The sequence below is a fragment of the Muscardinus avellanarius genome (assembly GCF_963383645.1).
Source record: "Muscardinus avellanarius genome assembly, chromosome: 3".
NCBI classification, from domain to species: domain Eukaryota; kingdom Metazoa; phylum Chordata; class Mammalia; order Rodentia; family Gliridae; genus Muscardinus; species Muscardinus avellanarius.
In genome coordinates, this window is record NC_137788.1 from 130,358,248 (window position 1) to 130,381,602 (window position 23,355).

Sequence of the window (23,355 nt, forward strand, 5' to 3'; positions counted from 1 at the left end):
CTCCCCTGCCCTAAAGTGCCCTCCTGCCGGTCGCATCCTGGTCCTACTCATCTCCAGGCCTTGAACTTGATTCTGTGGCCAGTCTAGTCATGGGATTCGGGGCACTGTCGTGCTACACCACAGCAGAGGTGTCATCAAGGGGCAAGGTCCCGGCCTTGACCCCCAGAGCTTGCAGCTGGTAGGAGATTTTCATGCAGTGGGTGAGGCTGTCAAGGAAGGTCATTGTGGAGTGAGTTTATGTTTTTGTGGTACTGGGGATAGAACCCAGGGACATTCTACCTTCCAGCTATACCCCCAGCCACCCCCCCCCTTTTTTTTTTTTGCAGTACTGGGGATGGAACCCAGGGGCACTCGACCTCAGAGCTATACCCTCAGTCCTATGTTTTATTCTTTATTTTGAAACAGGGTCTCTCACTGAGTTGCAGAGAGCTGCACTAAGTAGCTGAGGCTGTCCGCAAACCGCAATCCTCCTGTCTCAGCCTCTCGAATGCTGGAATTACAAGCGTGCGCCACCGTGCACGGCTGGTGGAGTGAGTTTACAGAGGGGTGTGAGATGCTGTGGAGTGATGGCAAGCCCCTGAAAAGCTCAGAATTCAGAGGTGAGGTCTGGGCAATAGCTTCACACTCCAGAGTCCCTGCCGCCCCAGCGACTCTTTGTGGGAGGCTGAGGCTGGAGATCATAAGTTCAAGGCCGGCCTGGACAACTTAGTGAAACCCTGACCCCAAATAAAAAATAATAAAGAAAAGGGGGGCGGGAAAGCCAGGCGTGGTGGCTTATGCCAGTAATCCCAGTACCTGAAGGCTGAGATAGGAGGATCACAGGTTCATAGCCGTAGCCGTGAGAGTCAGTGAGCGATTTAGAGGGAGGCCCTCCACAATTTAGTAAGACCCTGTTTCAAAATAAAGAATAAAAAATAGGGCTAGAAGCCAGACGTGGTGGCACACGCTTGTAATCCCAGCATTTAGGAGGCTGAGACAGGAGGATCGCGGTTTGCAGACAGCCTCAGCTACTGAGTGAAGCCCTTTGTAACTCAGACCCTCTTTCAAAATAAAGAATAAAAATAGGGCTGGGGATGTAGCTCAGATGTAGAATGCCCCTGGGTTTCATCCCCAGTACGGAAAAAAAAAAAAAAAAAAAAAAGGCTAGGGGTATAGCTCAGAGGTAGTATACCCCTCAGTTCAATCCCCAGTATCCCACAGACACACCAAAAAAAAAAAGGGGGGGTGGTCAGAGGCCCAGGCATGGTGGCACACACCAGTAATCCCAGTGTTTGGGAGGATTAAACTGAGGATTGCAGGTTCAAGGCCAGTGTGCAGTAATTTAGCAAGTCTCTCAGCAACCTAGCAAGATCCTTTGAAAACAAAAAACAAAAAGATCTGAGAGTAACCAGGCGTGGTGGCGCATGCTTATAATAATTTGGGAGGCTGAGACAGGAGGATCGCAGGTTCGGAGACAGCCTCAGTTACTTAGTGAGGCCCTTTGCAATTCAGTGAGACCCTGTTTCAAAATAAAGAATAAAGCTGGGTGTGGTGGTACACACTTGTAATCCCTGCACTTGGGAGGCTGAGACAGGAGGATTGCACAGGTTCGTAGCCACCCTCAGCAATTTAGTGAGACCCTGTTTCCAAATAAAATATAAAAATAGGTCTGGGAATATAGACTGGAGGTAGAAAGCCTCTGGGTTCCACCCCCAGTACCACTACCACCACCACCACTAAAAAAAATAATAATAATAAAAAAAAAAGAGCTGGGTGTGGTGGCGCATGCTTGTAATCCCAGCATTCGGGAGGCTGAGACCTGGAGGATCACGGTTCGCGGACAGCCTCAGCTACTTAGTGAGGCCCTCTGCAACTCAGTGAGACCCGGTTTCAAAATAAAGAATAAAAAAATAGGGCAGGGGCTGTAGCTCAGAGGTGGAATGCCCCTGGGTTCCATCCCCAGACCCGCAAAAAAAAAAAAAATAAAAAAAATAAATAAATAAATAAAAATTAAAAAAAAAAGAGGGCAGGGGGTGTAGCTTGGAGGTCAAATGCCCCTGGGTTCCATCCCTAGACCCGCAAAAAAAAAAAAAAAAAAAAAGAAAAAAAGAAAAAAAAAAGGGGGCTGGAGGCACTGGGTGTGGTGGTGCACCCTTGTAATCCCAGCACTTGGGAGGCTGAGACAGGATTGCACACGTTCAAAGCCAGCCTCAGCTACTTAGTGAGGCTTTCAGCAACTTAGTGAGACCCTCTTTCCAAATAAAATATAATCTAGGTCTGAAAGTATAGCCTGGAGGTAGAAAAGCCCCTGGGTTCTATCCCCAGTACCACACACACACAAAAATAAATAAATAAATAAATAAATAGGGCTGGAGGTGTAACTCAGAGGTAGAATGCCCCCTGGGTTCCATCCCCAGTACCTCAAAAGTAATAAAAAATAAAATATTTAAAAATATCAGAGAGTCATGCCGGGCGTGGTGGCGCACGCTTGTAATCCCTGCGCTTGGGAGGCTGAGACAGGAGGATCACACAGGTTCAAAGCCAGCCTCAGCTACTTAGTGAGGCTCTCAGCAACTTAGTGAGACCCTGTTTCCAAAATAAAGTATAAAATAGGTCTGGGAGTATAGCCTGGAGGTAGAAAGCCTCTGGGTTCCACCCCAGTACCACAAAAAAAAAAAAAAAAAAAAAAAAATCTGAGAGTGTAGTTTAGAGGTAGACTATCCCTGAGTTCAATCCTCAGTACCACACACACACAGGTTGGGGCTGGGATTTGTACTTACCTGATTGGCCTCTAAAAGTTGATGTTTTTGAACTTTGGTTAGTGTCACTTTGAACTTCTTTTTTTTAAAAATATTTTATTTGGAAACAGGGTCTCTTAAGCCAGCGCGGCTGGCTTCAAACCTGTGTGATCCTCCTGTCTCCACCTTCCAAGCACAGGGATTACAAGTGTGTGCCACCATGCCTGGCCTGAACTTCTTTTTATTTTATTTATTTATTTGATGGTACTGGGGGGCGGGTGGAACTCAGAGGCTTTCTACCTCTGGGCTATGCTCCCAGACCTATTTTATATTTTATTTGGAAACAGGGTCTCACTAAGTTGCTGAGAGCCTCACTAAATAGCTGAGGCTGGCTTTGAACCTGCGCGATCCTCCTGTCTCAGCCTCCCAAGCACGGGCATTACAAGCATGCTGAGCTGAACTTCTTTTTAAATGCAAATGAAAAACTAAAATAGGATCTTTTTTCCCACTAAAAAAGGGGGTGATGTTTGGAGTGTAGTGGTAAAGTGCTCCTAGATTTAATCTCTAGTACTATAGTAACACACACACACACACACACACACACACACACACACACAGGAAGAGAGCAGGAGTGGCCGTGTGTGCTTGAGTAGTGGTGTGTGCGTGAGTAGGGGTGGCCAGCAGTGCTGTGGTTGCTGATAGGAGGGTATGAGTGTGGGGGCGGCTCCCGTGCCCTAGTTCTTCCCTTCCAGCTCTGGGCCCTAGGACACCTGCCAGGGTTATTGAGGGGCATCTGATGTTCTATTGCTCCTTAGGGCTGAACATGTATCAGTAGTGTCATCAGTAGTAGGCTCCCCATGGGGAGGGGAAGTTGGATGAATGATAGTGTGGGAGAGCCCTCCTCTTCTTGTCAAAAGACCCCAGAGTCCCCTCTTCCCTGGGACAGGGCAGTCTCCCACTTCTTCATTTCCGCCTCCGGAAATACCATTTGAGACCATCCACGTCTCCATTTCTCTTGCCATCTCTAAGAGAGGTCCCCTTTCAAGACCCTCAGGGGCTCCCCATATTCCTGGAGCTTCTGGAGATTGAGACCAGCACTTTTAGTCCAGAAAAGCCTCTTCCAGAATTGGGAACCAGGCCCATGGCGAGGTCCCTGAGAGCCAGAGGTAATGACAGCAACAGTAACGTCACCCACAGCTGCCGCCTGCTGAGCCTTGGGCCTCCGAGGAGCTGTGTCTGTGCCTGTGCTTATTTAGTAACAATATTGAGCACCTACCGTGTGCCAGCCCGTCTAAGAACGGAGGACAGAAGTAAAACAAAAATCCCTGCTCTCATGGGGATTTTAATATCCATTTCACAGATGAACAAATCAAGGCTTACTGAGGCTTCCAGTCTGCACGATGTGGCTACAAAGCCCAGACGCCCGATCGCGAGCGCGTGCAGTTCCAGGATTTGGACGAGGCCACGGGAAAACCAGGCTGGGGCTCCTTTGATAGATCCGAGAAGCCAGGCCCAGCCCAGTCCTGACAGCTCACCACACTTGAATCTGCTTGGGCTTGTCCTTCCTAAGACAGCTGTGGCCCCAGGGTATCTCCGGGGAGAGGCGTGTCTCCTTTAAGTAGGGCCCCTATTTTTTGAGTTTTATGTAAATTACAATGTAGTCAAAATTAGTCTGTACTGATTTTCTTCTAGCACCTTCTAGTTTTGATGCTTTTTCAATCCCGTTCCTCCACACCCCCTTCACATTCATTATGCTGGGTACCAGTCAGTGAAGCAAAGTGGTTAGCAAGTTGGGTGTTTTTTATTTTCTTTCTACAGTTATTTCTTTTTTTCTTTTTCTTTTTTGCAGTACTGGGGGTGGAACCCAGGGACATTCTACCTCCAAGCTATATCCCCATCCCAATTTTTTTTTTTTCTCCGTACTGGGAATGGAACCCAGGGGCCTTCTACCTCCGAGTGACACCCCCAGCCCTATTTTTTATTCTTTATTTTGAAACAGGGTCTCACTGAGTTGCATAGGGTCTCATGAAGTTGCTGAAGCTGTCTGAATTGTGATCCTCCTGTCTCAGCCTCCCAAATGCTGGGATTACAGGCATGTGCCACCACACCCGGCACCTGATTTTTTATTCTTTATTTTGAAACAGGGTCTCACTGAGTTGCGGAGGGCCTCACTAAGTAGCTGAGGCTGTCCGCGAACCGCGATCCTCTGGTCTCAGCCTCCCAAATGCTGGGATTACAAGAGTGAGCCACCAGGCCTGGCTCTCTACAGTTATTTCTTGAGCCTCCATTATGTGTAAAGAACAGGGATGAAGCCAGGCGTGGTGGGGAGGTAGAAGGGTTTCTAGGAACCCCAGTACCACTAAAAGAAAAGAGAGAGAGAGAGAGAGAAGAGAAGAGAAGAGAAGAGAGAGAGAGAGAGAGAGAGAGAGAGAGAGAGAGAACAGGGCCGAGTGCTGGGATGCAGAAGTGAATCTGACCACTTGTGGTAGGCACGACCCTGGTCATCTAAGCAGGTAATAGATGGGCACAGATGCCAGCAGCATGCCCCGAGACTGCAGAGTGGCTCCCTGTCCAGGCTTGAATTTGACTCCTGCCTGGCTTGTGGTGGAAGGGGTTTTTGGAATCCTCACCAGGTGGGGCTGCTGCCCTGCAGTCCTGGCCTGGGTGAAGGCAGGGGAGCTGGCCGCTGTGGGCTGCAGATGGCTTTCTAGGAGGGCCGGGGAAGGCAGAAGAGACCGCCACTCAGCCTGCCCGCCCCCCCCCCCCATTCTTCCAAGCTCTCTCTTCTGGGAGCCCTTTCTGGGCTCCGCAGCCTGGACCAGGTGCCCACTGTCCTCTCGCTGGCCCATTTGCATGCTTTGTAGTGATTCACGCTGGTTAATGTGTTTGTGCCAGCTGTTTATTTGTTCCGCTCTTTCTTCACCCGCTGCGCTCTCTGTGAGCAGAGACCGTGTTGCTCTGGTTCTTCCGTGACGACGTCAGCATGTGGTGTAATGTTGGTTGGCTGGTTGAGAGACACATGGAGGCAGAAGGGCAGAGCGGGAGACACATGGATGCCAGAGGACCTGCTTCAGCTTCCGGCTCTGTCCTTTGAGCCATGGGACTGACAAGGCATCTCTTCTCTGTAAGCTTCAGTTATAGAGAAGAGATGGCCACGACTCTTGGGTAATGGCACTACCACCTTGGAGGGTATTTTGAAAGTTAAAGGAGGCTGGGCGTGGTGGTGCACACTTGTAATCCCTGACTTGGAGGCTGAGACAGAAGGATCATGCAGGTTCGAAGCCAGCCTCAGCTACTTAGTGAGGCTTTCAGCAACTTAGGGAGACCCTTTTTCCAAATAAAATCTAAAATAGGTGTGGGAGTGTAGCCCAGAGGTAGAAGGCCCCTGGGTTTCACCCCCAGTACCAAAATAAAAAAAAAAATTGAAAAAAAAGTTAGAGGAGGTTGTATGTGTGAAGTGCAGCACTGTGGTTCAGTGTAAGGTGGCTCTTCCATTTTTCTTTTCTTTTTTTTTTTTTTTTGTGGTACTGGGATTGAACCCAGGGGGATTCTACCTCTGAGTTACATCCCTAGCCCTGTTTTATTTTTTACTTAGGGATAGAGTCTAAGTTGCCACACATTGGCCTTGAACCTGTAATCCTCCTGTCTCAGCCTCCTAAGTACTGGAATTATAGGAGTCCACCACGGTGCCCAGTTTACTCTTTATTTCTGACCTTGGTCTTCGGGTGCCTGCCTTGAGGGCTGTGGAGAACCTCACGTAGGATGTTGGCTTTAGGTGCCTCGCACAGACACATCTCTCTGTGACCATGCAGCCCTGTGGTAGCAACCCTCCCAGCGTTTCCTGATGTCTTACAGGGCGTGAAGGAGGCGGGCGAGAGGCCTCGGGGAGCGCGGGCAGCAGACAAGGCTGGCTGGATCAAGAAGAGCAGTGGGGGCCTCCTGGGTCTCTGGAAAGACCGCTACCTGCTTCTCTGCCAGGCACAGCTGCTGGTCTACGAAAATGAGGTGAGGACCCGTTGGCCTTGACTTTGGGTGTTCTGGGGCAGGAGGCAGAGGAAGGCAGCCCAGGCCAGCAAGACCTGTCTGCTTTGACTTGCTGTGTCGCCGTGCCTGATCTCCTCTGCGTCTCTGCAGTAATGTGGACATGGTACCTCTGTAGGCAATGAAGGCTTCCTGGATGGGAGCCCTTTGAACCACATGTGCATCTAGTGTGGGAGTGGAACTTCCTATCCCTGGGCAAGGTTGATACAAGTGAATGATTCAGAAAACTGAAGCCTTCTCCATTCAGTGGTGGTGATAGAAATAATAAGTAACGCTCCATCCTTGTCTGGAACTCTTACATACCTCTTATAGCATTCACAATGGTCCCAGGAGAGTGGTTATCCTGTTATACAGAAGAGGATACTGAAATTCAGGATGGCAAAAATGACAGTGAATTCAGCACCTGACGGTGAGTGGAGGAGTCCAGTCTAGAACCATATACGATGCTCTCCCACCGAGAGACACCAGCAAGGAAACTCCAAAACTAACTTATTTATTTCTTTACTTACTTATCTATTTATTTATGGTGCTGGGAATGGAACCCAGGGGCATTCGACCTCCTAGCTACACCCCCTGCCCTATTTTTTATTCTTTATTTTGAAGCAGGGTCTCACTAAGTTGCCGAGGGCCTCACTAAGTAGCTGAGGCTGGCCGCAAACCGCGATCCTCTGGTCTCAAACCTCCCAAATACTGGGATTACAGGCATGCGCCACCATGCCTGGCTTCAAAACTTATTTTCGGTGGGCTTTCTCTAGAATATGTTAAATATTCTCTGTTCTCCAACAGAAGGTGCTGGCCTGGACTGACTCTGCCAGAGCCACGTCTCTTCCCCACTGGCCGGCTATATTCTTACTGTACTTCTCCGTCAGCGCGAAGCTGCTGCCGCCACTTCTGCAGTCAGATTCTTGGGCCTCTCCTAGTTTCAGCTTGGGATTTGGATAAACAAGGATGCTAAAGCATATCTTCCTGTGAGCTGCACCCCCAGCCTGATTTTATTTATATTTTATTTTACTTTTGTAGTAATGGGGATGGAACCCAGGGGCCGCCTTCACTCCCAGACCTATTTTATATCTTATTTGGAAACAGGGTCTTACTAAGTTGCTGAGAGCCTCATGAAGTTGCTGAGGCTGGCTTGGAACCTGTGATCCTCCTGTCTCAGCCTCCCTACTGCTGGGATTACACGCAGGCGTGGGCCATGGTGCCTGGCTCTTGCTGTATGCCTTTGACAACTGCAACACGTGAGGGCATAGGGGAGACTGTCTGTCTTCATTATCATTCTCTCTCAGCCTCCCTCAGCATATCCTGATAAATTCATAATTGTCTCAGGCCCATAAGGACTGGACAGCTTGGATCAAGGTGTTTAAAGGAGCTGCCTTTGGTATGTGTGTCATTTTTATTTTGGTTTTGGTACTGGGGATTGAACCCATAGGCAGTCTACCTCTGAGCTATATCCCCAGCCCAATTTTATTTCTTATTTGGAAATAGGGTCTCACCAGGTTGCCGATAGGTTCACTAAGTTGCCAAGGCTGGCTTTGAACCTCTGATCCTCCTGTCTCAGCTTCCCAAGTACTGGGATTGCAAGCATGTGCCAACACACCCTGGCACCTTTGGTGTTGGTTTGTTTTTGTTTTGTGGTAGTGTTGGAAGTTGAACCCAGGATCTCATGCATGCTGGGCAGGCACTCTCCCACCGAGCTGCATCCCCAGCCCAGGGAGCTGCCCTTGAGGAGCACCTGCCTGCCCGGCCTGAGTCCCCAGGCTCTCGGAGTTAGGGTGTCAGGGAAGCAGTGAGAGGAGGGCAAGGGGTACGGGTATGCAGACAGATCCCCAGATGTTCTATACTGCCACTCTCACCAAATTAGGATGTGCCACGGCTGGGAATGTGGCAGCAGAGGGATATTTTTATAAACAGGGAGAGCTGTCACATCTCCCTCCAGGGCCAGCGGCTACAGGAGCTGAGTGACAGTCTGTCAGCTGTCAGCCCGTCAGCCAGCCAGACTTGTTGGGGACCGCCTTTCCACATCTGGTCACGACTGGGAAGCAGGAAGGCTTTCACGTCCCCAAACATGAAAAACCCAAATCACGCTTACTTTTTAAAAAAAGATCATTACTGAAAACTCAAATGCAATTTCAAGAACTTAGCACTCCGGGGTGGAGAAGCTTGGCCCAAGAGTAGGAACTGAGAAATGCTTATTAGCTCAATTCCTCTTTCTGATGTAAGGAGCGAGGCGAATGCCGATGGCTCTTGGCTGTTTCTCTGCTGTCAGAAGCTGATGTTTCAAAGATGCTGCCCCCGCCCAGGGCCCGCCCAGGGCCTGCCGCTCTGCCCACTCTTCTGAGCTGTAGAAGGTGGAGATGATTCAGTGTTTCAGGTGGGGAGGAGATCCAGGCCGGGCAGCTGTGGGGACCAAGTTGGCAGAGGCACAGATGTTTTGTTCCCAGGCAGAGGAAGGTGCATTTGGGCCTGTGGCTGCCCAGCTGGGGAACCTGTGGACTTGGATGTGAGCTGCTCTCATGGGGCCTTCTGTCCTGGGCACCCAGAGAGGAGGGGGCTTCTTGGCATCTCACTTGGGGGCAGGCGCGCGTTCCAGTGTACTCATCCTGTGTAGGCCCTCCTGAGGGCTGGCTCTTACAGGGCACCACAGGAGGAAGAGAAAGGAGGCAGGCACCTGGAGAAGAGCGGAGCCAGCCAGCTACGCATGGAGTTAGTTAGCCTGTGCTCCCCAGGGCAGGCGGGTGCCTGCACCTCACAGGTGCTTAATGGATGTTTGCATGCCCCCAGCGGCAAGATGGTAGACCTCAGAGGAATGAAAGTGCCAAGGAGCTGGCTGTAGCGGCGCACGCTTGTAATCCCAGTACTTGGGCAGCTGAGACAGGAGGATCTCCGTTCCTGGCCAGCTTTAGCTACTTAGCTCTTTGCAACTTAGTGAGACCTTATTTCAAAATAAAGAATAACAATAGGGCTGGGGGTGTAGCTTGGAGTTAGAAGACCCCTGGTTTTTATCCCCAGTACTGCAAAAAGAAAAAAGAAAAAGAAAAGAAAAGAAAAGAAAGAAAGAAAGAAAGAAAGAAAGAAAGAAAGAAAGAAAGAAAGGAAGAAAGAAAGAAAGAAAGTGCCAAGGCTTGGGGGAACATGGCGGGCACAGGGGAGCTTCCCAGGTGGGAGGGGGTCTGCCCCTGGTGTTTCTGTGGGGAAACTTGGAAGATATTGGCTAGTACAGGTTGGAATGAGACATAAGGAAGCAAAACAGAAAAATTGAACTTGGATAGAAAGATTAGGCCACGGCCTCTTACTCCCTGTCCCTGCGAGGCTGAAGAGAAAGTGGAACAGAGCGTAGCCGTCTTAGCCGCACAGTCATCTGCTTCATTTATTTACTTTGCTGCTGGGGGCTTAACACAGGGCATGCTACCTCTACATTACATCCCTGGCCCTATTTTATTATTTTTTTATATTGAAACAGGGTCTCACTAAGTTGCAGAGGGCCTCAGTAAGTAGCTAGGGATGGTGACAATCCTGAGATCCTCCTGTCTCAGCCTCCCAAGTACTTGGATTACAAGCGTGCGCCACCACACCCGGCTTCAATCAATCATCTCCTTCAGAAAGTACTAAAATCTGGGCCCCCCTCCCCAAAGTTCTGGTATCATGGGTCTGAAATGATGTTTGAGTCTTTTCTTTCTCTCTTTCTCTCTTTCTTTCTTTCTTTCTTCCTTTCTTTCTTCCTTTCTTTCCTTCATTTTCTTGTATTTGTGTGTGCAGTACTGAGGATTGAACTCAGAGGCATTCTACTTTTAAGCCCCAGTCCTATTTTATTTTGAAACAGGATCCCGCTGAGTTGCTGAGGGCCTCACTAAGTCATGAGACTGGCTCAAACCTACGATCCTTCTGTTTCAGCCTCTCAAGTACTAGGATTACAGGCGTGTGCCACTGTGCCCAGCTGAATGTTGAGGTTTTGGAAAGCTTCTAGTCTGCCAAGATTGAGAGCAATCTAGTGTAGAACAATTTTTTTTTTTTTTTTTTTGTGTGTGTGGATTTAGGGATGAAACCCAGGGGCATTTGACCTCCGAGCTACAGCCCCTCGCTTATTTTTTATTCTTTATTTTGAAACAGGGTCTCACTGAGTTGCAGAGGGCCTCACTAAGTAGCTGAGGCTGTCCGAGAACCGTGATCCGCCAGTCTCAGCCTCCCGAATGCTGGGATTACAAGTGTGCGCCACTACGCCCAGCTCCTTAGAACAATTTTTAGTACATACATCAGTATCATTTGGAGGGCTAGTTAGAACTCAGATTGCCAGGCCTGTGCCCCTAAGCTTGTGATCTGGTAGAGACGGAGCTCGAGAGATTTGCACTTTTAGCAGTTTCTCGGTGGGGTAGCTGCTGCTGACATGGGTGGCAGCCTGGAGGTCACTGGTGTGGAGCAGACTATGGAGAAGGCACCAGTCATACCTGTGACTGGGTTGGGAGGAGTGCCGTGGTCCTGGACAGGCCCTGGCCTGGGGGTGGAGGACATGGGCTTGAGGGGGGGCCTGTCCCACATGTTTGGGTGTATGAGCCTAAGCCATTTTGCTTGCTCATCAGGACCCACTGTCGCCACCTGTCAAATGAGGCAGAAGAGGAGGCTCTGGGCTTTCAGGAGAAGCAGGGATGCAGGAGTCCTCGCCAGGTCTCTGCTGTTGGACATCAGTAGGGGTTTCCGTCACTTCCTGGACAGTCTCCAGGGCAGTGTCTCCCCTCTTCTCCCAAGGGCCTCTTCCTGCTTCCCAGGGAGCTGTCCAGCTGGGTGTCCCCTAGAAGAGGATCCAGTGGCCACCTCTGAGGAGGAGCATGGCCCAGGATGCTTGCTGGGGAGGCACTGCAGGGGAGCTTGTGGAGAACACCCTCCCTGCGGGCAGGAGGCAGCCTGGCAGCCGCAGAAGCCAAGCACCGTCCCGGCCACTGGCCCGCCTAGGCCCGAACCTCTGGGTGGCAGGCTGGGGCAGGGTAGGGTGCTTTCAAAGGAGCCCTCGCGGTCTCTGTTGTTCATGGCCTGCAGCCCGGGATGGGGACCACTCTCCCCAGCCAAGTGGGGAAGCCAGCTCAGGATCACACTGAGGGCCGGCCATGGGGCCTCGAGTGTGCCTCCTTCACGCTTCCCCGGCCTCTTCTTGGAAAGTCTCTTTTCTCCCCAGTTACTTCCTCACAACCTCTGCCTGGTGTCTGGGCTGCACAGACCCGGGCACCTCTCCTAAGCCTTTTCAGCTCCCGCTTGCCTTTCCTCCTCCGGCCTAGGCACACGAGCCTCATTCCTTGGGCACGTCCCCCCCGCCCCAGGCCTGTGTGCCCCATTTCATATCTGGATGGTGAGCTTTGCGGACATCCCTCTGGCCAGTACATGCGGGGCACTGTCTGTAGGGTCTGAGAACCACATCTGGGTCGTGTGATGTCCTTCTGAGTGGTCTGGCAGGTGAGGACCTTGGAGGGTCTGGCTCTCACAGCTCATGTCCCCTCTGTCTCTCTCCCCAGGACGAGCAGAAGTGTGTGGAGACAGTGGAGCTGGGAAGCTATGAGAAATGCCAGGACCTTCGCGCCCTCCTCAAGCGGAAACACCGCTTTATCCTGCTGCGCTCCCCAGGGAACAAGGTAGGGGATGCCTGCCGTTGCCTGCCTCCCTCCAGGCCAGTCTGCTGGGGAAGACCACCCCGGGGCTCAAGGCAGGCTGGGCCCCTTGAGCAGCCTGTAAGTCTCCCGTGGAATGGGCTGAGGCCCATACCCAGTAGCCACCATACGCCAGACCGTTTTGTTTTGTCTTGGTGGCTCCTCAGCCCTGGTTGATGGGAGATACAGTGAGGACTCTGCTGAGAGCCTTCCTCCTCTCCCCCAGTTTCAGGCTCCAAGGTCTCCATCCTAGGCTGGAAGTAGCCACTGGGAGGTAGGCCCTTGGCCCTCTTCTGCGCTCTGGACACTGGAGGCCCAGGGCGGAGGCAAGAGAGCTGTGGATGAGGCCTGCACCCCACCGGGCCTGCAACACCCTGGCAGAGTCTGGGGAAGGGGAGGGTGTGGCCTCAACCTCCTCCCAGGCCTTCCTGGGTGGGTCCCCTCCAGCCCCAATACTGGGCCCCCAGCCGAGAGGCCTGTACCCCGGTTTCCCCCTTTTCCTTTCTTGTCTCAGATATAGTTAGGGGAGTTCTCGTGCCTGGGGAATTCTGTCCCTCAGCCTTGCAGCATGTGCAGATGAAATACGCAGTTTACCCACTCTTTGACCACTCTGGTGTTGCTGCGGTGTTGGTGGGCGTTGACACCTCGTGTAGTTCCACAGATGTCAGGAGGAGTTTGGATTTGAGGCTGGCGTGTATGGCCCCTCTTGCCAGCCCCACGATGCCTGGTCCCTGCACGCCTGTGGAGCCTTGCGGAGTGGCTGTCACGGAGGCGGGGGCTGGGTCAGGTTGGGCAGCCCTGCTGGGGGCCTTGTCTAGGGCCAGGAGCCCCTGGCCTCTGTAGCCCCTGGGCCTTGGACTCTGGAGGAGACCTTAATCCCTTGTCCTCCGCTGCAGGTGGTGGGGGCAAGGCAGCTACTGAGGAGGCAGTGGAGGGTTGGAGGATGTGCCCCAGGGCCTGGGCAGGTTTATGCTGTCCTGCGGGTCCATGGGTCTGGGCCCAGGTTCTCTTACCATCTGCTGTTGAGAGTTCTTTGAGGACAAGAGAGTCAGATCTTGATCTTCCAGGCCCTGAGCCCCTACCCCTACCCAGTCCTGCAGCTCCACCGTCTCTCCTGTGGTGCCGTGTGTGTGTGTGTGTGTGTGTGTGTGTGTGTGTGCCCATGCGTGTGTATGTCCTTACGTGGGTGTGGAGTGGAGGGGGCCTTGCCCTCTGTCCTCTGCCCAGTCTTATGTGGGTATCTCCTTTCTCCACCTCTCAGGCCAGTGGGTGGTGGGCTAGGCTGGCTGGCCCAGCTGGTGGGGGAACATCACCCCAGAGAGGCCTGTTTACGCAGCTGCATTCTCAGCTTCTGGCCAGTACTCCCCTCCCACCCGCAGCCCTGCCAAGGGCTCAGGTTGACTCTATGCGACTCTGGGAACTGGACAGTCAGATGGAGGCGGGCCCTGGAGCAGCCATGATAGCGCAGTGGGTAAAGGCTCGACCTGTCCCAGTTCAAGGGCCCTGACCCTCACCACCCGCTCAGAGTGGGGCTCCTGGAGCTCAGCTGTCTGAGCTGGCCCAGAGCACCATGCCCCCACACCCCATTTCCTGCCTTTCCCACCGCCCTGGGTGTTCCCCGTCCTTAGCTCAGCCTCCAGCCGCCTGGAAGGTCATGTGACCCTGGCTGTCTGGTCCTGAGGCCGCCTTTTTTCCCCTCTAATCAAATAAACAAAGACTCCAGTGTCTTGCACGTCCCTCTCCCCCTGCCTTCCCAGCCCCACGCCCCTGCCATGAGGTCACAAGTGGCCGCTGCCAGGAAGCAGGGTGGCCACTGCTGGGCCTGGCTGCCCTGCTGGGCTTGGCCAGCTTGGCCCTTTCCTCCTTCCTGCCTCCTCTCTTCCCCTCCCCCTTTCCCAGGCCGATGGGCCTGTTCCACGGCCAGTCTTAGGAGCACCTAAGCTCCTAGCAGGCCCTCTGTCCCTGGGGCTTCTCAGGACTTGTTTCAGCCTGTGGCCCTTCAGGTCACAACTTCTTGGTATTCATTTTAATTGTCCCCATCCAGGTCATCCTTGTGGAATGCCTGGCTCAGTGAGCCAGGTTTACAGGGTGCCCTAGGGTAGAACTAGGTCCCCTGGGGAGCCAGCACCTTTGCACCACCTACTCTGAGTGGGCTGGGCCAGTTCTTGTCTTTGGAGGCCCAGGGTAGTAGAGAGAGTAGGACCTGGCCACGTGACTTCCCTGCCCCACTCTGTTGCCTCCTCTGCATTTCTTAGGGTGTTAAGTCCTGCACCAGCCAGGGGCCCCACCAGCTCGGAGCCCCTGAGGCAGGGCAGCAGCTGCGGTCAGAGGCGATGGCCCAGGCTCTTTCCCATCACAGGCGCAGGAGGCCTGTGAGTCCCTCCCTGAGCCCGGCAGCTCTGATGGCTGGGCTGAGAGGCAGTTGCCAAGGTGCCCTGGGGTTTCTGACTTAACTGCAGATCTGCTGCCAGGATCGAATTTACCCTGGTCATGCAAATGAGCATTTGGCTGTGCCTGGCCTGTGGGGGACCCAGGCCCTGTGTGAGCAGGAGGCCTGTGGCCAGGAGGAAGTTATATAATGAGGATGCTGGGGGGCCAGGCCTGTGATGTGGTGTTACATAACTGGGAGGGTGGCAGGAGGGCAGGCCATCTAACACCAGCACGGGGGAAGGGCAGGCTGCGACCGCCAACAAAGAACTAGGGCATCTTGAGGTCAGAGAGGAGGCAGCCGCCCAAAAACAGGCCAGGGAAGGAACCAGTTCATTCATTCGTTGGCTCGCCCATTCAGTAGCTGTTTACCAAGTACCTACTATGCACCAGGCCCTGTCTCAGCCTTGCTTTGTGGTAGGATGTGTTGCCCCATTTGACAGATGAGGATACAAGACTGTTCATCCTGGAGGAAGGCAATGCCATTAACTCCTACTACTAAGGAATTATTCTGCACTGCTGTGCTCCGGATACAGCACTTTAGATAATCCTTTCCCCCCCTTTCTTCTTGGTATTGGGGTTTGAACTCAGAGGCATTCTACCTCCGGGCTACACCTCCAACTTTTTTTGTGTGGATCTGAGGATGGGACCCAGGGGTATTTGACCTCCGAGCTAAACCCCTGCCCTATTTTTTATTCTTTAATTTGAAACAGGGTCTTACTAAGTTGTAGAGGGCCTCACTAAGTAGCTGAGGCTGTCCATGAACCACGATCCTCCAGTCTCAGCCTTCCGAATGCTGAGATTACAAGTGTGCGCCACCACGCCCTAACCCCAACTTTTTTTTTTTTTTTTGCGGGTCTGGGGATGGAACCCAGAGGCATTTGACCTCCGAGCTACACCCCCTGCCCAGTTTTTTTTCTTTGTTTTGAAACAGGGTCTCACTGAGTTGCAGAGGGCCTCACTAAGTAGCTGAGGCTGTCTGCTAACCGCAATCCTCTGGTCTCAGCTTCCCAAATGCTGGGATTACAAGCGTGCACCACCATTTCCGGCTGAACCCCAACCTTTTATTTTACTTTATTTTTAAATTTTCAAGCAGGGTCTCTCTAAGTCACTGAGACTGGCCTTCAACCTGTGATCCTTCTGTCTCAGCCTCCCCAAGTACTCGATTACAGGCTAATGCCCTTCTCTTTACCGTCTTACTCAAGGTCAGGAAGGATGCGCTGGGGCTTTAGAAGTTGGGGTATATTTTTCAGTGGGGGCCAGAGCAGGATCTGGAGCTCGCTGTGGAGGTCAGGGTGGCCCTGGCTCCAGTGAGACTCCGTTCATGGGTATTCCTTACACCTGCCAACTCTGTTATCCTCAGTCTGAGTGTAGCCTGGGACTGTTTCTACTTTGCAGAATGAACTAAAGACCAGAGATCAATCAGCTGGCCTGGGGGCGCCCGTGGAGCAGGACCAGATTTGAGCCCTTTCCGCGGAGCAAGGCTGATTCCAGTCTGAGCCTCCAGCGGCCTGGGCCGGAGGAGAGCCCTTCTTTCCTGGGTCTTTCCCACCCTTGCCCTTGGGCCCCAGCGTCAGACCTGTTGTGAGGTCATTCTGATTTTGAGACCTGGTGTGTGAACCTGAATGTGAGCTCTATTACTATCTACCGTCCCGCGCCCCCTTGCAGGTCAGCGACATCAAGTTCCAGGCGCCCAGCGGCGAGGAGAAGGAGTCCTGGATCAGAGCTCTCAATGAGGGGATCAGCCGGGGCAAGAACAAGGCCTTCGATGAGGTGCGAGGCCGCCCGCTGCCATGCCCAGACACCGGGGCTCTGCGCACGCTCCCCTCGCCTCATGGCACCCTGCAGAGTGGGGCCGTGACCTCACTTTACAGATGAACCTGAGGCATAAGGAAGTTAATCTGGTTTAAGTTAAAAAGCACATAAGCAGTTGGCATTGGTGGCGCACACTGGAAATCCCAGAACTTGGGAGGCTGAGACAGGATCGTGGGTTCAAGGCCAGCCTCAGCAACTTAGTGAGACTCTGTTTCAAAAAAAAGGGCTGGGGTGTAGCTCAGAGGTAGAATGTCCTGGGTTTAGTTCTTAGTATACACACACACACACACACACACACACACACACACACACACCAAAAAAAAAAAAGAAAAGAAAAGAAAAGAAAAATAAGTAAGTGGCGGGTAGAATTTAATTGGTTGCAGCCCTGCATCTTTTCCAGCCTAGCCTCATCTGGAAACAGCAGGCTGCCCAGGCAAGAGGGGCAGCGAGCGCGTCAGACCTCTCTCTCCAGCTGGCCCATGACGCCCGGGCAGCCCTGGGTCACTGTCTGCGATGACCTCAGCCCTGTGTTGTAGTGATGATTATGGCAACATCTGTCATGACCAGGCGCAGGGAGGCAGGATGCCGCATGAGGCCAGGATCTCCGAGGGAGGATTTTTCTTTGACCTTAGCTCTTTGGCTGAAATGAACTCAAGGACCAATCTTGTGTGACACCTTGGACTGCAGAAGATGAGACCAGAGGGGAACAGACCTTCCCAAGAAAGTTCTTCCTGCCACCCCCACCCCAACTCCCAGCCTATGGTACCCGCTCTCTCTTAGCATGTTACTGTGTCACCGTCAGCCCTCCACTACCTGGGGAAAGTGTTCCCAGGAGGGCTGATGGCTGACTGTGGGTACTGAGGAAAACTCCAGGAGCTTTGGCTGGGCCTTAGCCCAAGGGCTTGACAGAACAGGGTCTGTGGCTTCTCCATGGAGAAACAAGACTGTTGGCGCCCAGGAGGCCTAAGTCCCACTCCCTCATAGGAACAGGCCACTCTAGGATTCAGAGTCAGATTTGCCATATGAATATGAATCTTACTCTGGCTTTCCAACTACTCCTCACCCTCTTTTCTTTTCTTTCTTTCTTTTTTTTTTGTGGGTCTGGGGATGGAACCCAGGGGCATTCGACCTCTGAGCTACACCTCCTGCCCTATCTTTTATTCTTTATTTTGAAACGGGGTCTCACTAAGTTGCAAAGGGCATTACTAAATAGCTGAGGCGGTCCACGAACAGTGATCCTCCAGTATCAGCCTCTAGAATGCTGGGATTACAAGCACACGCCACCACGCCCGGCTTTTTCTGACCCTCTTTTCTGACCCTTAGAGAGATGCTGTCCCCCAGACAAGAGGTGTATCCCTTCTCTTTTCCGAGCTGTCCCCCAGGGTCTGGTAAAGTGGCAGAGGTCAGGACAGGCCTCTTTGGGAAGCCAGGCACCAGGGTTATGGTCTGGCTTCTCCCCACTCCCCAACTAAGCCTCACACCTGCTCAGGGTGTTTAGATCTTTAGGAAAGACTGAAGGCTAAGGGCTAAGAGGCATATCTGGGAAGAAAGACAGGCAGAGGGGACAGTTGCAGAGAGCAGGAGACCTCAGGCTTGGCAGAGGGCCCACCAGTGTAAGAGCAGAGGGGGCGGGGCAGGGCCCTGGCCAGCGAGGGTGCAGACCCTGCCTCTGAGTCAGCCCGTGGGTGTTTCCCGCTCTCCCCAAGGCCTGCAGGGACTGACCTGCTTCCCTGTTCTTCCCAGGTGAAGGTGGACAAGAGTTGTGTGTTGGAGCACGTGACACGGGACCGCGTGCGGGGGGGCCGGCAGCGCCGGCCCCCGACCAGGGTCCACCTGAAGGAGGTAAGGCAGGAGGCCAGCTGACCTGGGACCCGGCCCCTTAGGGTGGCAGCCAGGCCCCTCACTGCCTCTCTCCTGGAGTCAGGCCTGCTGAGTGGTGCACAGGAAGGGCAGTGGAGGCACTGAGTCTACATGCTGGGGAGATATTCCTGAGCGCACAGCCCTCTCCATTTGTGGTCCACACAGGGGCCTTAGCCAGAACTGGCCTGAAGGAATCGGGCCCCTGAGGGCACAGCATTCCAAGCAGAGCCACGTCTGACCTGGCTCTGGGAGGCCGGGCCAGAGGGACCACGGAGGAGGCACTGGCATTTGCATTTTAGTTGGCAGACTTGGAATGAGGGGGTCTCAGGACAAGCCAGGTCAAAATGTGCCAGGTGAGAAGCCAGGCGTGGTGACACACGCTTGTAATTCCAGCATTTGGGAGGCTGAGACAGGAGGATCAGGGTTCGCAGACAGCCTCAGCTACTTAGTGGGATCCTTTGCAACTCAGTGAGACCCTGTTTCAAAATAAAGAATAAAGAATAAAAAATGGGGCTGGGGGTGTAGCTCAGAAGTAGAATGCCCCTGGATTCCATCCCTAGTACTGTGGAAAAACATAAAAGTGAGCCAGGTGGCTTGTTTGCTTGGGAGGCTGGTGTGGGAAGGTGGGTTCGGGGCCTCGAGTGCAGGAGTTGGAGACAGAATGGAAGGCCTGTGCCACACATGAGGGTGAAGTCCTGGGGGAGCGGGTTGGACTGAGGGTGGGGAAGGAGGGGGAAGGGCCTGCCAGGCTGGGGGGTGGGAAGGGAGGGGCTGATGGGGGACCCCAGGGAGCAGGAACTGCCTGGGCTCGCTTGACTGCCAGGACTGGACGGAGCAGGAAGATGACATGAGGCTCCAGCCCTGGACTCTGGGCCCAGGGAGGTGCACGGGAATGAGGAAGAAGTCCTGGCAAGGGAAAGCGCTTTTCAGACCAGTAGAGCTGACGAGGGGTCAGACTTGGGAGGCCAGGAAAGAACGTCAGCAGGTGTGACGTTTGGGGGCGGAAGCGAACAGCCAGTGGCAGCCGAGAATGAAGAAAGCAGCGAGGCCGCGCACTCCGAGATGGTCAGGCCCGGGCCCTGGGGCCACCGGCCAGGTTGCCATCCTCAAATGAATGAGAAGCTAGGTGGTGACATTTGCCTCACGTTTTCTAAGAGAATTGGTCGACTTTGAGCTGCGTGGGGGTGTATCTGTGGGAGTCCCAGGGGGAAGAGACCAGAGGAGGGAGGCATCAAGGTTGTTGGAGGTTGTTCTTGTTCTTGTCTGTCAACTGGGGGACTGGAGCCTGTAGGGGAGGACCTGAAGGCCTAGAGAGAACAAGAGCACCCGATGAGGTTGACCCAGAAGTAGGCGTCGGCCAGGAGCATCGGCGCAATAGAGAATACTGACCCAGGCATAGTTATCGACCTGTAGGAAATATTGACCCAGGAACAGGGGTCGGCCAGTAGAGATAGTAGGCTGGCGACTCCCCCACGTTAGAATTAAAAATTCTTTATCCTCACGCCTCTCTTCAGAACCTGTACTTTTGCCGTCTGGCTCCGGCAAATAAAGGGAAGACCTGGGGGCTCTAGGAGGAGCTGGGGCTAGCGTGTGTGTTGGGGGACAGCTCTGTGGTGATCCCAAGTGACTCGGTAGGTGTTGGCCAGATCACGTGGTGCGTGTAACCGGGTGGAAGGGTCCCAGGCAGCACCGCTCCTATCTCAGGGGCCTTGGGAGAGGCCTCTTGCTCTGGTCTGCCCAGGGCCTCTCAGGCTCCCTGGGAAGGTCCCTTGACTACTAGGGGTCCCCAGAGTCAGGTAGGGAGGCAGCCGCCTGCTTGGCGCACCTTCACCCCGGGCTCAGCTGGGCAGGCACGGGCTGCGGAGGGGCTGGCAGACGGGACGAGTCTCCAGGAAGGGCAGGCAGGAGTGAGTGAGCTGGAGAGCATTTGGGGAAGACTGCTTGACCAAGTCAGCCAAGGTGATGCTGGATGCCATGCCCCACCAGGTAGCCAGCGCAGCCTCTGATGGGCTTCTGCGCCTGGACCTCGATGTTCCAGACAGTGGGCCACCAGTGTTTGCCCCCAGCGATGAGGACGGCACTGCATCCCAGCCCCGGGAGGCTCTTCGGCCCCCCATGCCTCCTGCCAAGCCTTCCCCAGCACCTGAGCCAGCCAGCCTTGGTGACAGGGTGATGCCCCCTTCGGTGGAAAGAGCCCCAACCCCTGTGTCAGTCAGCTCTGAAGACCACCCTGAGAGCCGCGAGGACTCGGAGACCCCGCTGGGGGAGGACAGTATTGCTGTGCAGCCCCCCGACAGCATCTTGTCTGACAAACTGAAGGTGAACCTGGAGAACCCCAGCCCCGAGGAGCCCCCTGCACTGGAGACCACAGAGGCCCAGGCGCCCCATCCTGAGACCATAGAGGCTGCTCCCAGGGAGGGCGGGAAGCCACCTGTACCCCCGCCCAAGATCTTATCAGAGAAAATGAAAGCCTGCTTGGGTGGAATGGAGGCTCCTGGGCCCTCTGCCCCCCGCCCAGAGCAGGTCTCAGTGAATGGCGTGGATGACAGCTCTGAGCCTGCCAAGCCACCCGATGCCTCAGACACCCCAGGAACTAGCCCAGAGGAAGCAACAGTGTCCGCAGCACTGCCGCCCTGGGACCAGCCACCCCAGTTCCATCCCCGCTGCTCCTCCCTTGGGGACCTGCTCAGGGAAGGCGCCCGGCATCCACGGCCACCCAAGGAACGGCTGTATCGGGCCCAGCTGGAGGTGAAGGTGGCCTCAGAACAGACAGAGAAACTCTTGAGCAAGGTGCTGGGCAGCGAGCCGCCCCCCGTGAGCGCCGAGACCTTGCTCAGCCAGGCTGTGGAGCAGCTGCGGCAGGCCACCCAGGTCCTGCAGGAGATGAAGGATTTGGGGGAGCTGAGCCAGGAAGTGCAGGGGCTAAAGGAGAAGCGGAAGGAGCTGGTGACCCTGTACAGGAGAAGCGCACCCTAGGCCTGGCCCCCCGGCAGTCCCAGCCCAGCCCTGCTGAGAAATGTGTATGTGCCCTGCAGGCCCTGGGGGCTGCGGAAGAGGCTCCTGCTGTCCTTCATCCCGGCCCTGGCCAGTGATGCCAGGTGCCACCCAGGGCCACTGTCTGACCTCTTCTCGGGGCGCAGGGCCGGGAGCGCACTCTGGCTCTGTGCTGAGTGCTGTCTCCTGGGCTCTGGCCCCATGTGTGGGTGGCATCGTCTCTCCTCCCACCCCTGGTAGTTTACATGTCTGACTTCCCAATAGAGCACAGCTGAGCCCCCGATGCAGCCCCATCTCCAGATGTTCCCAGGCAGACAGCCTCTCAGCCAGCCCCTCCCACCTTTCCTGAGTACCTACAATGGCCTCGGGTCCAAACAATAGCATCATCCCTCAGCGGGGCCTCCATGCAGGTGGGAACTGTGAGGGAGCCTTTAGCTGTGCAGCCCCCTCTGGGCCCCTTTCCACAAAGGGAGGGCATTTTCTAGGGCCCCTTCCCCTGAGCTGTCGGAGGATTCTGGGGTAGAAGGGGACCCCGCAGGTCTTCTAGTTGAGCCTCTGCTCCTGGGCCAGCTGTGTCCAGCCCTGCACATTCCAGAGGAGGTGAACCCTGGAGCCACCCAGGTCAGCCCCTGAAACACAAATCGACCTTCAGAATCTCCTGCCAACCTCCATGCCTCCCCAGATGGAACTCCTCGGGGTCTCTGTGGTCCCTCCTCAGCCCAAGCAAGCCCACGGCCCCATCACTTCTTCACGCGCTGCTGGGGGCGCTGGGGTCTGACACCAGCCCCTCTTCCTCCCGCCCTTGGCTCAGCCCCTGGTGGGCTGCCCCTCCCTAGCTTCCCAGTGGGAGGAGCCTTTCCGCTCTCTTTACTGGCCCCTTCCCCTCCCGGTACCCACTGTTGCCCCACTGGGCTGCTCTCTGGAGCACTTCAGTCTCATCCCGCCCCAGCTGGACTGAGGCGGAGCCCAGTCCCGCCCAGGAGGCTTCTCAGCGCACCTTGTTTACTAGATTGGGTTTGGGGGCTCAGCCGCAGTCCTGGCCCCCTGCCCATTTCCATAGGCAGCCGCCGGCCACGCCCTCTGAGGCTTCAGGACTGTGGCTTTGTGCTGCGGAGAGGGCAGGATGAGGAGGGGCAGGTGTGCCCCGTGGTGGCAGAGCTGAGCTGCAAGCCCTGGCACGGCCCCGGCCCCGTCAGCCTCCCGCGCTGCAGCCCTTGGCCCCTATGCCGCAGTCTGCCTTTTATGTCTCCCTGTATAAGAGCAAGATGTTATCAGGTGCCCAGCCATGACCCCTGCCATCTTCCCATAGGAAGTGGCCTTCCCCTACTAGCAGCCAGGGCTGGCGAGGACTTCTGCCAGGAACTGGAGCCTCAGTTTCTTCCTCTGGACAAGTAGCTCTGGGGCCACAACAGTGACCAAGTGCCCCTGGTCTTCGTGCTTTGGGCACCAAGGAGGTAGCCAGCTTCTGGGGTGGAGGGGAACATATGGGGCTGCCTCCAGTGTGCAGCGGCTTCTGCTTCTGAAGCGCGTTTCTTGACGTTTGGCAATAAATCCCTTTTTCCGGAACTTCTCTGTCCAGAGCCTGTTTGTTGGTGTGGGAGCCAGGTGCAGACTGGCCTGGGGAGGCAGAGGGCAGGAGCTGTCTGCCCCTTCCATAGACTGGGCTGGGCCCGCCTCTCCCAGGCCCTGGCAAGCTCAGCCTCCCCCAGCACTTCTCCCAGCCAGGTGCCAAGTGTCATTTAAGGAGCAGTGCCAGCAGGGTGTAGGTAGTGGCAGGCACATGGAATACCAGTATTTGGGAGGCTTAAACAAGAGAACTGAAGGTTCAACGCTAGCCTCAGCAACTCACTGAGGCCTTCAGCACCTTAGTG

The 23,355-nt window shown here is 54.5% G+C and overlaps 1 protein-coding gene across 1 annotated transcript; it reads left to right on the plus strand.

Moving 5' to 3' along the window:
- Positions 1-3,858: 3,858 nt before the first annotated feature.
- PLEKHO2 (pleckstrin homology domain containing O2) lies at positions 3,859-21,466 on the plus strand (the record flags this gene model as incomplete). Its single annotated transcript, XM_080691633.1, has 7 exons — positions 3,859-3,883; positions 5,663-5,694; positions 6,573-6,722; positions 12,257-12,373; positions 16,484-16,588; positions 18,374-18,472; positions 20,477-21,466. The coding sequence occupies 7 exons, from the start codon at positions 3,859-3,861 to the stop codon at positions 21,464-21,466; spliced, it is 1,518 nt and encodes a 505-aa protein (XP_080547759.1).
- Between the last annotated feature and the right edge of the window lie 1,889 nt (positions 21,467-23,355).